Source organism: Eriocheir sinensis, chromosome 12 (genome assembly GCF_024679095.1).
Source record: "Eriocheir sinensis breed Jianghai 21 chromosome 12, ASM2467909v1, whole genome shotgun sequence".
NCBI lineage: Eukaryota > Metazoa > Arthropoda > Malacostraca > Decapoda > Varunidae > Eriocheir > Eriocheir sinensis.
The window spans coordinates 14,894,709-14,909,603 of record NC_066520.1 but is presented as its reverse complement, the minus strand read 5'-3'; the positions used below and the strand labels follow the sequence as shown (position 1 = coordinate 14,909,603).

At 40.6% G+C, this 14,895-nt stretch overlaps 1 protein-coding gene and 1 long non-coding RNA gene across 5 annotated transcripts in view; one reads left to right on the top strand and one right to left on the bottom strand.

Moving 5' to 3' along the window:
* Positions 1–312: 312 nt before the first annotated feature.
* The window catches only part of LOC126997466 (uncharacterized), a 52,371-nt gene continuing 37,788 nt past the window's right edge, over positions 313–14,895 (top strand). Inside the window, exons 1-2 of one of the 2 annotated variants that reach the window (XR_007752140.1) lie at positions 313–503; positions 5,308–5,433. This is a non-coding gene — a long non-coding RNA (uncharacterized LOC126997466). The remainder of the gene's footprint in view (positions 504–5,307; positions 5,434–14,895) is intronic. The other variant, XR_007752139.1, reaches the window with a different exon arrangement.
* Positions 2,024–14,895, bottom strand: part of LOC126997461 (uncharacterized) — a 38,940-nt gene continuing 26,068 nt past the window's right edge. For all 3 annotated transcript variants that reach the window (XM_050858562.1, XM_050858563.1, XM_050858564.1), the window contains exons 5-9: positions 13,013–13,100; positions 11,825–11,910; positions 7,607–7,714; positions 5,911–5,970; positions 2,024–5,374 (exon numbers count right to left, since the gene is read on the bottom strand). In XM_050858562.1, the coding sequence (XP_050714519.1) occupies positions 5,288–5,374; positions 5,911–5,970; positions 7,607–7,714; positions 11,825–11,910; positions 13,013–13,100 (429 nt within the window). In that variant the 3' untranslated portion in view covers positions 2,024–5,287. The remainder of the gene's footprint in view (positions 5,375–5,910; positions 5,971–7,606; positions 7,715–11,824; positions 11,911–13,012; positions 13,101–14,895) is intronic.

Here is a 14,895-nt window from a genome sequence, read left to right as displayed (position 1 = left end):
GAGACACTGTCGTATAGAATTGTGCACCCATCCAACGCACTGTGCAGACATGGTGACAGCACTATTGACAAGCCAGCAGGTGCGAGAGAGGCACCCCATGCTGACGTGAGTGTAGCTCGTTGGGGGGAGCGTCCTCACATCGGCGGAGGAGCAGCATTGACGTCACCCAACACACAAACATGTTGCTCCTGGGCACTGTACGTTAGACTCATTCAGAAAATAAATACATGTACTTGTCACCACAACACACCAACACTAACAATTACACTTGATTCACCTCCCTCCCCTGCACATTCGGCTCCCCCGTCCCCCCAACAGCCAACAAAAAATATGCGTGTTATGCGACTGATAGGTGCCTTGCGCATTACACATCAAGATCAAGATTTTTTTTCCGAGTCAACAATGGCCTCGTTGTTCTGACAGTCTCCACGGCAGGCACACAACTCGGTGCAGCAAAGGTGGTTCAGCAGGCAGTGGCACTTATTGGATTGTCGGCAGTCACGGTACGAGTGAGATCGCGGACTTCCTCTGGGGCTGATTCTTTGGTGTAGATAACTGGTTCAAGCTGACCGTCAGACAGATATCATCCGTTGCCAACAGGAGAACCTGTTGGTGGCAGTTGTCAGGCTTGTCTGTTGTCGAGGCGAGGAGATGCCGAGGCTGGTCCAGGGAAGAACATGTCTTCGCGTTCTTTACATACAGGCTAAGGACATAATAATTACGAACGCGCAGGAGACATCTGCTTCCACGTCATTCTACATTCCATATGTTGCGAGTGAAAGGTTGTTCTTTCCCACATGTTCCAGCAGTTTTGTGTAATTAACGCGCTTTCCAATTTGGTGTAAACTGCTCGTGCTGTCGCACCCCGTCAGTGCATGTGCTGCTGAGAGACTGTCACAGAACTTCACACAATGTTCGGCCACAATGGAATCGACAGGGATGTAACGTTGCCTATTAACCATTGGAGTGTTATGGCCTGCCATTATGTATACAAACTCACTGAGCATATCCTTGCTGCAATAGTATAATAACAGCACCAGAACATCCAGTATCATCACTTTGAATAACCAGGCGATTATGAGTGGAAGATAGGGCAATGGCATGAAGCAGCATTTTTGTATCTGCTTCCTCTTGAGAACTGAAGAGGCTTGGAATGGTAGTTGCTCCTTGAATCATGAATGCCTGCCATGCTATGTCTCAGTATGCTTGCAGCTTTGTGCAGAACAATCTTTTCATTGTCATGGTTTGATGAAAATTCCAAATGGGACTGCATTTCAAGAATATCTTCATTTTGAAGTTGTTCTGTAGTTCTGAGGCTTTGCTTAGAGCTGTTCCTACAGTCACATCAATAGAACAAACAATGTCTGATTTTCCAATACGGTCTATAAATAGTGCGTCTCCAAAGTATTTGATCAGGCATTTCTTCAGTCCCCAGGAGTACACATTGTCTGGTCTTTCCGATTCAATGAAGTATCTCTCATACCGGGCCCTTAGGCTTGAGAGAGATGTGACTGTTTTGTTGCTAGACAGTACAGTACTCATGAAAAATTGCACAAGCTTATCAAATGCCAAGTCTTCTGACTTTATGTGGCAGAAAACTTTCTTTGAGCAGCTTTAACATTTCGTTGTGAAATGTAATGACCATAGCATGAACGATGATACTTAGCATCATAATCAAAGAGATCAGGATGTGCAACCATTCTTTGGTACATGACATTATCTCCTCTGGCTGATGCTACACTCAACACCTTCTCTCTAGTGGTATCTCCGGAGCCTGTGACCACCTGAGTCAGCTTCTCAGCTCGTTTTGAGGATGAGCCACAAATGAAACACTGGCTTTTTTTTATATATTTTTTTTTTTACAGCAAAGGAGACAGCACAAGGGCACAAAAAAAGGAAACAACAATAAAAAAGGATGAAAAAGTGAAGATGCTGGTTAACTCGTGTGTAAGGGATTTGGACAGTAAAGGGATGAACTACGAATGTTAAACTGTGATGATGATGACTGGCCCCTGGTGAGTCTCGTAGGAGGGTCACTTGTGTTTGAGGAGCAGCCGCTTGCTGCTTCTGATTCTTTTCCAGCATGTTTTAGGTTAGTTTTACTGGTATATGTGCCCCAACAAGCCTTATGGAACAATACAGGATACTCTCTGGCCAGAATTTGTTCTTGATTGGCAAAATTCTGTGGGCGACATCATCTCCACATACCTCACACGCATGAATTAGGGACAGAAAGGCCAGTTTCTGATGTTTTTTTGACAACTTGGCCTGTCAGTTTCTTTAGGCATATGATGCATTGTGATGAGCAGTGTCTTAGGTGAAGGTTCTCCGACTTCAAGTTCAATCCATGACTGTCACACTTCAAAGTCTATCAGTCCAATCTGAAATAAATTTTGGTTTACCAAATCTACAGACTATCAAAACAAACATGCAAGTATACAGGTTATTTGCAAGACAGGTTTTAATATATCTCAAAGTTGTCAATTTTGTGTGTCTTATTGGGGGGGGGCTGTTGCCCCCCCCTCAGATTTGGGCAGACATATTGTAGGCAAAGTAGCCATCGTAGCAGCCTAAACAGGCATAAGACTACCCACATGCTGTCCCGAAGACCACCTATCGACCCGGACTCTTGATTCTCCCTAAAAGAGGCTTATTTTAAAGATGAGCTCTGCAAAACACTGAAAGGGTAGCTTGAGCCAAGCAAGATGGCACCACTATAAACACTTGCCTGCGCCATAACGAGCTGGGGCCGACCATCAGGCCCCACCAAGAAAGCCTACAGACACCATAGGCCTAAACATTGAAAGAAATAACAGGACTATTGAACTGGCAGCTCGTGAGCCAAAGCCGGCCCTTGAGTGGTATATTTCAGTAACAGGTATCATGTATTTAGTATTACATTAAAAAAAAAAGTATAGCCCATACTCACCACTCATTACGGCATCGGGGGACCCTTTGGCTCGACGCTAGTGTCCACCTCCTGTTCCAGGGACCCCAGTTTGAATCCCGGGAGAAATGTTGGGAAAAAGTTACACTCCCGAGTAGATCAGTGTCACTGTCACATGTGCTTGGAGAAGTGAACTCCCCACATCTCAACAAGCTAATGATGCCTTGAATTGTTTTCTTAGTGTCACTCAAGAGCACTGGAGATATGTAAAGCAGACGACTATTTATGAGGAGCTTTGAATTAACAGAGCGAAATACAACCCTTAACTGCTACATTCTTACGTTGGTCGTGAAAGAGGGAAAGCTGGTCGTCAGTGTTTCATCAACCTTGAAGGATGATGCTTTTCTGACCTGTGGCTGAAACATGGCGGATATGTTGGTTGTAGCCATTGCCTCTGTTTCTCTGCCAGTCCCTTCCCTCATCTTAAAGAACACCAACACTGTAGTATCAGTCATTCTGAGGCTATTTTGTAAATACTAAAAAATCTGGATGGATCCTCTAGTGGTACCTCTAGTAGACCTGGTGAGCACCACCCCAGGCTCTTAAAGGATTATGCTCATGTAGCACCTACCTGTATACCCTCTATGTTTAATTTCCTCTCAGTTGATGTATTAATTGCTGTCACATGTAATACATGTGTATTAACAAAAGATCTACTCTGAATTCCATCTTGTAAGTTTAATATCTGTATGCTGCGAGTTAAAGTAAGACTTAACAAAAACTTCCATGGGTTCCCTAATGATGTAACCATATCCTATTATCCACCTATGCACATTATTATCTGTTGTATACAAGATATGACATTTATAGTCAAAATACAGTATTCCACCAATTTAGGTACCTTTCAGACAATGATACATCTAAAAATAATAAAATTGAAGTATACCTTTTAAGAAAACCAAATTTAAAAATAAAGGATGGTGCTGGAGAACCACAACAGCCACAGCTCTTCACAGTGTAACCACAGGACCCTTAAGAATGCCTCAAAAGGAGAAAAAGACATTGCAGAGGTGAATTGACATTGGCAGTAAATTAACATACTGTAGACATAACACTGATGCAAGGGATATAGCCTATAATGTATTCACTGGGTGAAAAAAATACATCTGTCCCAGTATTCCTTGATCACTGTATCTTTTGAATATAATATGTGGGGTTATAAACAAGAAAAAAGAAACGATTGGCTCATCTGAGTATGATAATGATACAGTATTTTGGCATGTTTTATTAAGAGAAAACATCATAGCAAATCATAAAAAATTGTAGCAAACTGTATGAAATGTAAATAACCACAGTGAAAAATAGGTTCATTATGTTATGATTATAGACAATATGAAGCAACATGTTATTCTGGAATTCATTTAACAATGGAAAGGAAAAGAAGGAACTGTTCTTACATAGTTCAACAACTTAATTTGCTGTAATTGAACCTTGAATAATAAGACAAAATGCTGCTGTGGCGTCTCCCACCACATCCCTTTCTTGCCCCCACACAATGATCCCTAAAATATAAAACTATTTTTTGTAACTCATTTCTGATCTATCTATCTATCTACATCTCGGACGTCCTTTTCCCTCACAGGAACTTCCCCTATGGGAATGGCCATGGCAAATATATCTACAACTTTCCCTGTTTTGGCACTCCCTCTCAGTGCTCATTCCCTCATTTACCAAATCTCTTTAATACTCATCCACTTTAGTGATTCATTTTACGGTGTTCTCCCACTGACACCTTTTCCCTTAATCCTGTCCATATATGCCCTCTTCACAAAGTTGTCTACATTCATTCTCATCATAAGCTAAAGCATCTCTGATCACATTTCACTTACTCAACCACTGCACAGTCCACTTCTTTTACTGCACATGCAATAGCTCATTGCCGTGTGCTGTTTTTTGCTATGTTAATTGTGAAATTCAGAAACCACATTAAATATGAAGGCATTCTGAAACCTAATTTTGCTATGGTAATGGTCTGCTATGTTATAATCATAAATGTCTTGTATGTGTAATATCAGTTACCATGTGAGATTTTCCATATTTGAATTGATTAAAAACATTGATAGGAATTAGACGACCTAAAGTCTTGCAGATATTAGTTAACATGTGTTATTTTCTCACTTTCATTATGTAACTCAATTATCATCTTAATATAGTGGCAACATGAAGCCTTTACTTATTGGGTTTTTGTAAGTATGGGTGGCTGTGTGACTTCCTGTCAGGCCATGCATTGTCCAAGAAGGGTCTTACTGTCTCAATCTTAGCAGTTCATAATCAGAGGGCAAAGTTACAATACTGTAGTTCAGGCAAGATAACTTGTTATTCTAGATGATAACTTGTTTTTTACAACTCTATGGTTTCAGGGTCCCTGTAGGTGAAGCCGGAACGAAGATTTCTGTAGAACCTCATGACTCCCCACAAAGACAGAATCTGTGGAGAGAGATGGAGGGAGTTTAACTTTCATGAGGGAAGAGGCAGCAAGTTCAGTGGTAAGTTGATGGAATGCAAGCATATTCAAATGTGGCTCATTCAAACCTTGCAAATTTCAGCCCACTTTTTTGTCTGATTTGGCTCAAGGCCTGTAGAGACTGGTGTATCAGCCAGCTTGGATATTAGATTCACATGCCATCACATGATGATTTAAAAAAATTAGTAGCTGCCTGTCAACATCTTTTGAAAGACAGGGACAATAAATGAATAATTATGCATATTTACCTTTACCTATGCTGATAAAATAAAATTCAGTAACAGTTTTTTAATGCTTTCCATAATAACAAACAATAGTATTTTTGGAAAGTTATTGCAATGATGCCATGTGAACGCAAGATCCAAGCTGTTCACATGCCCTTGATTGAAGCCAGTCTTGGCCGATTCAATCCATTGTCTAGATAGATGCAGACCCCTGTCTTCAGCTTACCTGACCCTATTAGACAAGCACCACGGTCATGGTCACAGTACATACTCACGTTGGCAAATAGTCGTACTGCAAAGAAGCTCATCTCCACTTTGCATATTACATCAAACCTCTGCAACAAGGAAACAAACAATAATTCAATAAAGGTAATGTATGCTCAAAGCTACTAAAATAACAAACAACATTGATACAAAAAAAAAGAGAGATGATGATATGTGCATGAAGAAGTGACTGTCATCTTGATATAATATTTTTACTTGGCTCTAGATATGAACAAAATATATAAAACTTTGAGTATGAAGGCCAAACACATACATTGACCCTTAGTATGCTCATCTTTGCATTATTTCACCCTAGAAAACTGCTCACCAAGTGGCTTAACTCTTGGATGACAGATTGCTCTTATAAATTTCCTCATCTTGTAATGGGTGCAAATCATGAACAGACTCAGAAAATGCATCAAGATTAATTCACTCATAAATCAGAACCTTTTTGACGCTCAATAAAATGGTATTGTTTTAAAGGAACACTGACAGTTATTTCATAGTAATGTAGTGAAGTGATAGCTTAGCAGAGCCAGCAGATGGAGCACTAAGCAAGTGCAGAGTTTGTTATGTTCACAGCTATAGTCACCTATTGTTTGTAATGTCATAATATGCCACTTAATTGGTCAGACGAATATAATTGTATAGATGCATTTGTTTATAAAATGTAAGTTTTAGAATTGATATATATGAATAATGAATATAATTACTTCAGAGTTGGGGATCATGAAATACATATGCAAAGATAATATATTTATCTGCATTGTGAACCAGAACGTCAAGACTGTCAAGACTGGTGACAGGATAGCAGTATTCAGGGCTGTGATGGAAATATACAAGATTGATCCATAAAATCTGTTTGTATAGGATAAGAGAGAAACAAAAGGACAGGAAAAGAAACTAAAGAAAACAAGGTTCTTGAAGGATAGCAAGAACTACAGTTTTTCATAGATGCACTGACCTGTGGAATGGCCTCAGCAGGGAGATCATCCAGTCTAAAACATTTCTTGAATTTAAAGCAAAGTTTGACTGATCGAGATAGAAACAGGACCCTCAAATAAGTGCAGATTTTTTTTATATCTTAACTAGTTAGGTAATAAACACACACACACACACTACATGGATAAGGATATGATGAAAAAGATAATAACCACTATGATTAGACCAAAATTCAAATATGCGGAAACGGTGTGGTCTCCCCATAAGAAGAAACATAAAAAAACTAGAAGGAATACAAAGGATGGCAATGAAAATGGTTCCAGAACTGGAGGGATTGTCATATGAATAAAGGTTAAAGGAAATAGACATACCAACACTGGAACAAAGAAGAGAGAGGGGAGACCTAATACAAATTTATAAACTATTGATTAAAATGGAGGAAGTAGACAATGAGAAGTTACTACTAAGAGAAGGAAGAAACGTCAGCAACATGAGGGCACAGTAAAAAGTTGAGGAAAGGAAGATGCCTGAGAGACATAAAGAAATATAGCTTCCTGCAAAGAAACATAGAGGTTGGGAACAGACTAAGTGAGGATGTAGTATCGGCGAAGAGTGTGCACAACTTTAAGGAAAAGCTTGACAAATACAGATATGGAGACAGGACCACATGAGCTTAAGCTCAGGCCCTGTAAAACTACAACTAGGTAAATACAATTAGGTTAATACACACAATGAACACACACACACACACACACACACACACACCTTGTTCACGTGGTCTCGCAGAACGTTGGCGTACACACAACACACAGCCTCTAGTGCCATGAAGGTGATGCTTGCCATGACCCACAGTGTCAGGAGGCCCACTTGTTCCTGAGGGGGAGAGAGAGTTAGTATAATAATTGGATGAGATAATTACCAAGTTTTTAGTAAATCTATAACATTGGTTTTGGCACATTTCCTATGTTTGTCTAGAACACATTGGCAGAAAAATTTGAGAAAGATGTATGGATAAACAGTATACTATTTAGACATGAAAAGAGCTCATGACAAAGGATCAATCCAAGGCAAACTATTGCATGGGTGAAGGACCTTTTAAGAGAAATGAGAACAGTACTAAGGGAAAAGTAGTTGTCCTAGAATGGGGTAATAAGTGGTGTCCCATAGCCCATACAGTTCAGTGTTGACACCAACCATATTTCTGCTATAAATAGTAAATGATATAAATGATAATACAGAACATTCATGAATATGTTTGCTGATGATGCTAAACTGCAAAGAACAATAAACAATTATGAGCTCATGTAAGGAACTGAAAAAGGATATTTCAAGACCTTATCAATGGAGTCATAAATGGCACATGGAATACAATGCAGAAAAATGCAAAGTGTAATATAATTTGGTAAGAGTGTACAAAGACCTGACTAAGGCTATAAACTAGGAAGCCATAGTTGACAAGTATATTACAAGGAGAATAATTTATGAGTAATTATCAATAACAGACTACCACTAGGAGACCATATACTAACTGAAAAAAGTAAAGGACATGTATGACTTTTTAATGAATGTGAGAGTAACCTTCTCATACAACAAAGAGGATATGCTAATGAAGGCAATTACAAAGTAAGATCAACACTCGAATATGCATCTGCAGCATGGAACTCACGATTATAAAAACATGTTGAAAAAATTGACTAGGTATAGAGAGCAACCACAAGAGTGAAGCCAAGCCTGAGATTTCAGTTATGAAGGAAGAATTTAGAAACCGCAATTACCACCAATAGAAGAGAAAAGAAAAAGGAGATATGATCATGCTCTATAAATGTGCCAAAGTAATAGCAAATATTGACATTAATGTGAATATAATATTATATATATATATATATATATATATTTATTGTTACGAATGTGCTGTATGTGAATGATTGTATGTGTATGTGATGAAATTGTAGCATTATGCAATGTTAGCTCAGCATGGTGCAACTCTACTTGTTGGGACAAGAGAGACGGGGGAGCCCGGGGCCACCGGCCGCCGGGCAGGAAGTGCTGAGTCGGCGGTTGCGAGCAAGGGTGGCTGAGGGGCAGTTGAGGGTGGCGTGTCTGGGCTTAGAGTGTGTTCAGCTGTGTGCTCCGCTCGCGAGCTGTGTGCATCCGGTGTGCGTGTCTGCCATGCCCCTGTACTGTGCCTGATTAACTAACTGTTCTGTGCCCTTGAAAGTTGCTGTACTGTGTGAGGAACCTGTCATTAAACTAGAACTTTAGTGTTGAACGTGTATCCTTTGTGCCCTGCCTCGTTCCCTCCTCCCCTCGGTGTTCGGTAGGGATGGGCAAGTACCGTTAATTTGAGTACCGGTAGTACCGGTACCGAAAACTCAAGTACCGTTAGTACCGGTACCGGTACCGGTACCCAAAGGAGTTTTTTTTTCCTTAATGACTTCTGATGAAATTCCCAAACAAATTTCCTGTAAAGAAAACCCTCTCTCTTCCTTCAACTTAATATCAACTAGAGTAGAAATGCAACGTTTAGGAGCCTTCTGATTAATGTAAAATCACTTAGGTTTAAGGACAGATCACCTAGTCTGTACCATGGGGTCTGTGTGGTCTAATTTTCTATGTAAATCTATGTAAATCTCTCTCTCTCTCTCTCTCTCTCTCTCTCTCTCTCTCTCTCTCTCTGAATGAAGTGAATATTTATTTTTTCGAAAAAAAAATAGCATGTATAGTTATTATGGATGTACTCGATCATAGTCTAATAACAATAAAAATATTTATTAGCAACCTAAAAAAGAAAAAGAATCGGACATGAAGAATTATCCAGTAACTCCAATAAATAAATCAAATAATGGAAACGGGAGCTGTGATGGAAACGGAAAGCAGGACAAAATGGTGGGAACTTGGGGAGACGGTCAGCGGGCAGTGACTCAGCGTCTACACAGGGCCCATACCGCATGGAGGCGGCGAGCCCCGAGTCATCATTAAGCTTCCCGGAACCCAAGTGATCATGATGCTTCGCGGTACCAGTACGATAGCAGTTATCGATACCAGGGTATCGATAACTGCTATCGGTACTGGTACCGCGATATCATGATGCTTCGCGGTACCAGTACCGATAGCAGTTATCGATACCAGGTACCGGTACTGGTATCGATAACTGCTATCGGTACTGGTACCGCGAAGCATCATGATCACTTGGGTTCCGGAAGCAATGATCACTCGCCGGTACTGGTATCGATAACTGCTATCGGTACTGGTACCGCGAAGCATCATGATCACTTGGGTTCCGGGAAGCTTAATGATCACTCGCCGGTACTGGTATCGATAACTGCTATCGGTACTGGTACCGCGAAGCATCATGATCACTTGGGATCCGGTAAGCTTAATGATCACTAGGCACTGAGAATTGACGTTAGGATCTTAGTGACTCACGGTGCTCGACCGCCTCCATGTGGTATGAGCCCTGTGTAGACGCCGAGTCACTGCCCAGCTGACCGTCTACCCAAGTTCCCACCATTTTGTCCTGCTTTCCGTTTCCATCACAGCTCCCGTTTCCATTATTTTATTTATTTATTGGAGTTACTGGATAATTTTTCATGTCCGATTCTTTTTCTTTTTTAGGTTGCTAATAAATATTGTTATTGTTATTAGACTATGATCGAGTACCCACTACCCATATCACCGAGATATCCACTCACTAAGTGGTGATCTCTCTCTCTCTCTCTCTCTCTCTCTCTCTCTCTCTCTCTCTCTCTCTCTCTCTCTCTCTCTCTCTCTCTCTCGCCTGCTACACCTCCAATATTTAATCATCTTATATAATTCATCATGCAATTCTTTATAGCCAGAAACTCTCGCCAAGGGATTCAAACTTTTTTCGTTAATGCTTTATTGGATAAATATGATCTCTCTCTCTCTCTCTCTCTCTCTCTCTCTCTCTCTCTCTCTCTCTCTCTCTCTCTAAAAGTTAACGAGTCATACGAATTTAACAGTGGCAAGTAAAAAGAAAACGAAGTCTTGGGTTAAAAGTTAGTGAGTCCCACGAGTCTTTAGAAAACGCTAATATATATTGTTATTGTTATTAGACTATGATCGAGTACCCACTACCCATATCACCGAGATATCCACTTACTAAGTGGTGATCTCTCTCTCTGAATGTATAGTTATTATGGATGTACTCGATCATAGTCTAATAACAATAACAATATTTATTAGCAACCTAAAAAAAAAATCGGACATGAAGAATTATCAATAAATCCAATAAATAAATCCGAGCAACTGGTACCGGTACCGAGCAATCTGGTACCGGTACCGTACCGTTTAGCTGGTACCGTTAGTACCGGTACTGGTACCGGTACCTGCCCACCCCTAGTGTTCGGTGTGGGCCGCTGTGAGTGACTGGTGCCCGTGTGGTTGTTCTGAGGATCACGCCACCTGCCTGCCCGTGTATGGTGTGTGGTAGGAAGCGTATACATTAATATATATATATATATATATATATATATATATATATATATATATATATATATATATATATATATATATATATATATATATATATATATATATATATATATATATATATATATATATATATATATATATATATATATATATATATATATATATATATATATATATATATATATATATATATATATATATATATATATATATATATATATATATATATATATATATATATATATGTAAACTATGAATTATCTAGGCAGTTCTCTTCAAAAGGCACAGCAAGAATTAACGATTTAAAGATCAAAGACATGTGAGAAAATTTTGGTTTCCAGAAGAGTAATATAGCAGTGGAATATATTACCGGAAGAAGTTGTGTGTACCAAAATAACGTTCACAGTTTTAGAAAAAAAATATGATTCCTTAGTATTGGGGCTGGCTGGCAATCACGAGTCTATAACGGGGTCAGACCATGGCGAATCACACACACACACACACACACACACACACACACACACATACCTTGTACACGCCTATGATGAGGAGGTAGCTGAGCACAATCAGGGTGAGGTGTGTGCACAGGATGGACAGGTAGGCGATCTGCACACCTGCCGGCCGTCAAGAGCACAGGTGTAAAGATAAACTAGGGGCGTGAGTAAATAGCATGTAAATGGTTCAGTAGTTTGGTAGTGGTAACATTTCTTCATAGCAAGATATGATTTGATTACATGATTGCTTGATTACTTAATTACTATATTACATGGAGCAGCGTCTAGCGTGCTTTTTTTTTTCTTTTTCTCCTTGAGGTTCCTCCCTTGCTGTAAAAAAGAAAAAAAACTTGCCACATTATTTCATTCAAGCACTTCGCCATATTTGTGAAGAGTTTTCCCTTCCCAATCCTTTCCTCTTTCCTCCTTTACTTTATCACTGCCATATCTCCTTTTCCTTTCTCTCTCCGCCACTGATGGTTCATAATTGTATTCTTATTCTTTCCCCGAATTATCTTTCTGCCTTCATAGCAACCTCTAACCCAGTTTTAATTTCAGTCTTTTCCTTCAGATCAGTATTTTGTTTTGAGTTTTTTTGTTTCCCACACCGCTTTCTTTCCACTCCTGTGTCTCGCCGCGTCCCGACCTCTCCCTTCTTTATATTCACTGGTGCCTTTTGTGTATGCATGATTGGGTCTTCCATAAGCTTTGTCTCTATGTGGTCCTCCAAGCGTGCTTTTCTGCCGGCCTGAAGCTCCGCCTCGCCCACATCTCTCCCTCTGTGTTTACTCATCCTTTTTGTGTATACGTGATTGGCCTTTTCCCAACCTCTGTGCCTATATACTTTCCTCCATGCCTGCTTCTTTTCCTCGCTAAAATCTTCGTACTCAGCGCGCCCCTTCCTACTCTTTTTATTTTCTCGTCCATTTTCACTTCCTGCCGCTCGTTTCCTCGATAAGCCCATTTTTCCGCCCAAGAATTGACGTAACTTTCCCTGACATAAGCTGCAGAGTAGGTTAGAGCTGTCCATCGGGCGCCAACTTAAATTGCAACACCCGTAATACTCCTGGAAGGCTCCCAAGCTTTCGAGGTCGCACTGCAGCTTGAAACACACCCAAGATATTGACAAACTCTATATATGTATGAAGTGTTCGATGTTCCGCGTGGTCCTCGTAAGCAGGCATTGAAAACATGAACTAAATCTACATAGCAAAGAGGTTACCGTAATAGACATCCTGGAGGTAGTGAGCGAGTCTGCCGTTGACTACCAGGCGCCATGCACATAGCGCCGCCACCACGGCCGACGCTGCCTAGAAAGGGGAAGGGAGAGAGGCGTTAGTGAAAGGTGGAGGGAAGGGGAGAATGGTAGTGGTGGTGGTGCTCTATGGCTTGTGTATTCAGGCATTCTCTCTCTCTCTCTCTCTCTCTCTCTCTCTCTCTCTCTCTCTCTCTCTCTCTCTCTCTCTCTCTCTCTCGTAGCTTAGTCTAATTGGAGAGCAAATAAAGCGAATATACGAAAACAAAATAAAAAAAGTAAAAAGGAGATGAATGAAATATGTCAAAGCTAAAACGACACACGGAATTAATCTGTAAAAACTGAACTAAACGAACGAAACCTTTAATAAATGGCGCCAACTAACGATGTAGCCGTAAAGAAAGTGCATGATAAACGTTATGGCGGAAAACGGAAGGAAAGTGACGCTGGGAATGTGTGTCAGCGCTTTCTGCTTGTCTTTATGCTTTTATGTCTGTGTTTCAGCTGCATCGCCTCCTCCTCGCCCTCTCTCTCTCTCTCTCTCTCTCTCTCTCTCTCTCTCTCTCGAAGCATTCCTCATATTTCCCCGTTCATTCCTATTCCCACGGGTTATCATGTTTTTACTACCTTTTTTTTACTCATATTCCCCGAAGTCCACTTTTGCTCTCGACTTTTATCCTTTCTCCTCCTTGGCCACACTTTTCTTTCTCCTTACTCGTCACTTGAACACGCCTCACGCCTCCCTTTTCTTTTCTCCTCCTCCGTCTCCGCCTCCTCCTCCTTGCCACCGTCATGTTACTAATAAACACCGTATGCAGGTATATTCCTTGGAGAGAAGGGAATATGATTAAAGTAAATGGAGAGGGGAGGGGGCGGAGAGCGTGAGAGAAGAGTCAGCGTATGTTTCTTAATGAAAAGTAAACATTTCAGCCTAATTTCCCTCTCCATTGGCCATTTTCCCAGTGCCTTCCTCCTCCTCCTCCTCCTCCTCCTGTGTGTTCATTCTCAGTGTAAATGCGTAGTTTGCCTCTTGTCATGTTCTTCCCCTCTTTTCCGCCTTCATTACGTCACTAACACAAAACACACAAAAAAAACTGAATTGATTAAGCCAACGCAATAACGCAAGTATATGAACATAAGCAATGGCAGAAATGTAGAAGTGAAGATAGACGTATGTACGGAATTATACGTGAAATTGTCGTCTAAAGAAAATGAAAAAAAAGAAGAAGAAAATGGCATGAGCTAATTTACTAAACCATTTGATTAGAGAGAGAGAGAGAGAGAGAGAGAGAGAGAGAGAGAGATACCACGACAAGACAAGATAAAACAATACGAGGCAATACAAAAAACAAGGAGAGAGAGAGAGAGAGAGAGAGAGAGAGAGAGAGGCGGGGATATTGCTACATTATTAATGGCTGGAAGGTATTAGCGGACAGATACTTTACAACAGCTTTGTCGGGATTTACTCAAAAGTTTATAAGAGGACCGATTTCCGAACAGGCCTTGATTTCCTCTGATAATGAACGTCTAAGGGCAGGTTGTTGTAGCACAGATCAAATCACTGTTTCCATGTTAATTTATGGGAAGCAGAAATACGCCGCTTAATTTTTAAAGATGGTTTGTCAATTTCTGAGCTTGCTTCAGCCCTGGTTGTAGTATATACACTCCTCCGTGGGGCAGTGATTAGCGTGCCATGCTACGACTCCGCGGGCCCGGGTTCGAATCCAGGCCCGGGCAGTCGATGTGCATCTCACCCAGCTGTTCATCCTCCTTCTCGGGATGGTAAAGGGGCTATTACACTGAGCAAATTTTCCGTGGATCTTCAGTCAAACCACGATTTCCGCTGGCGT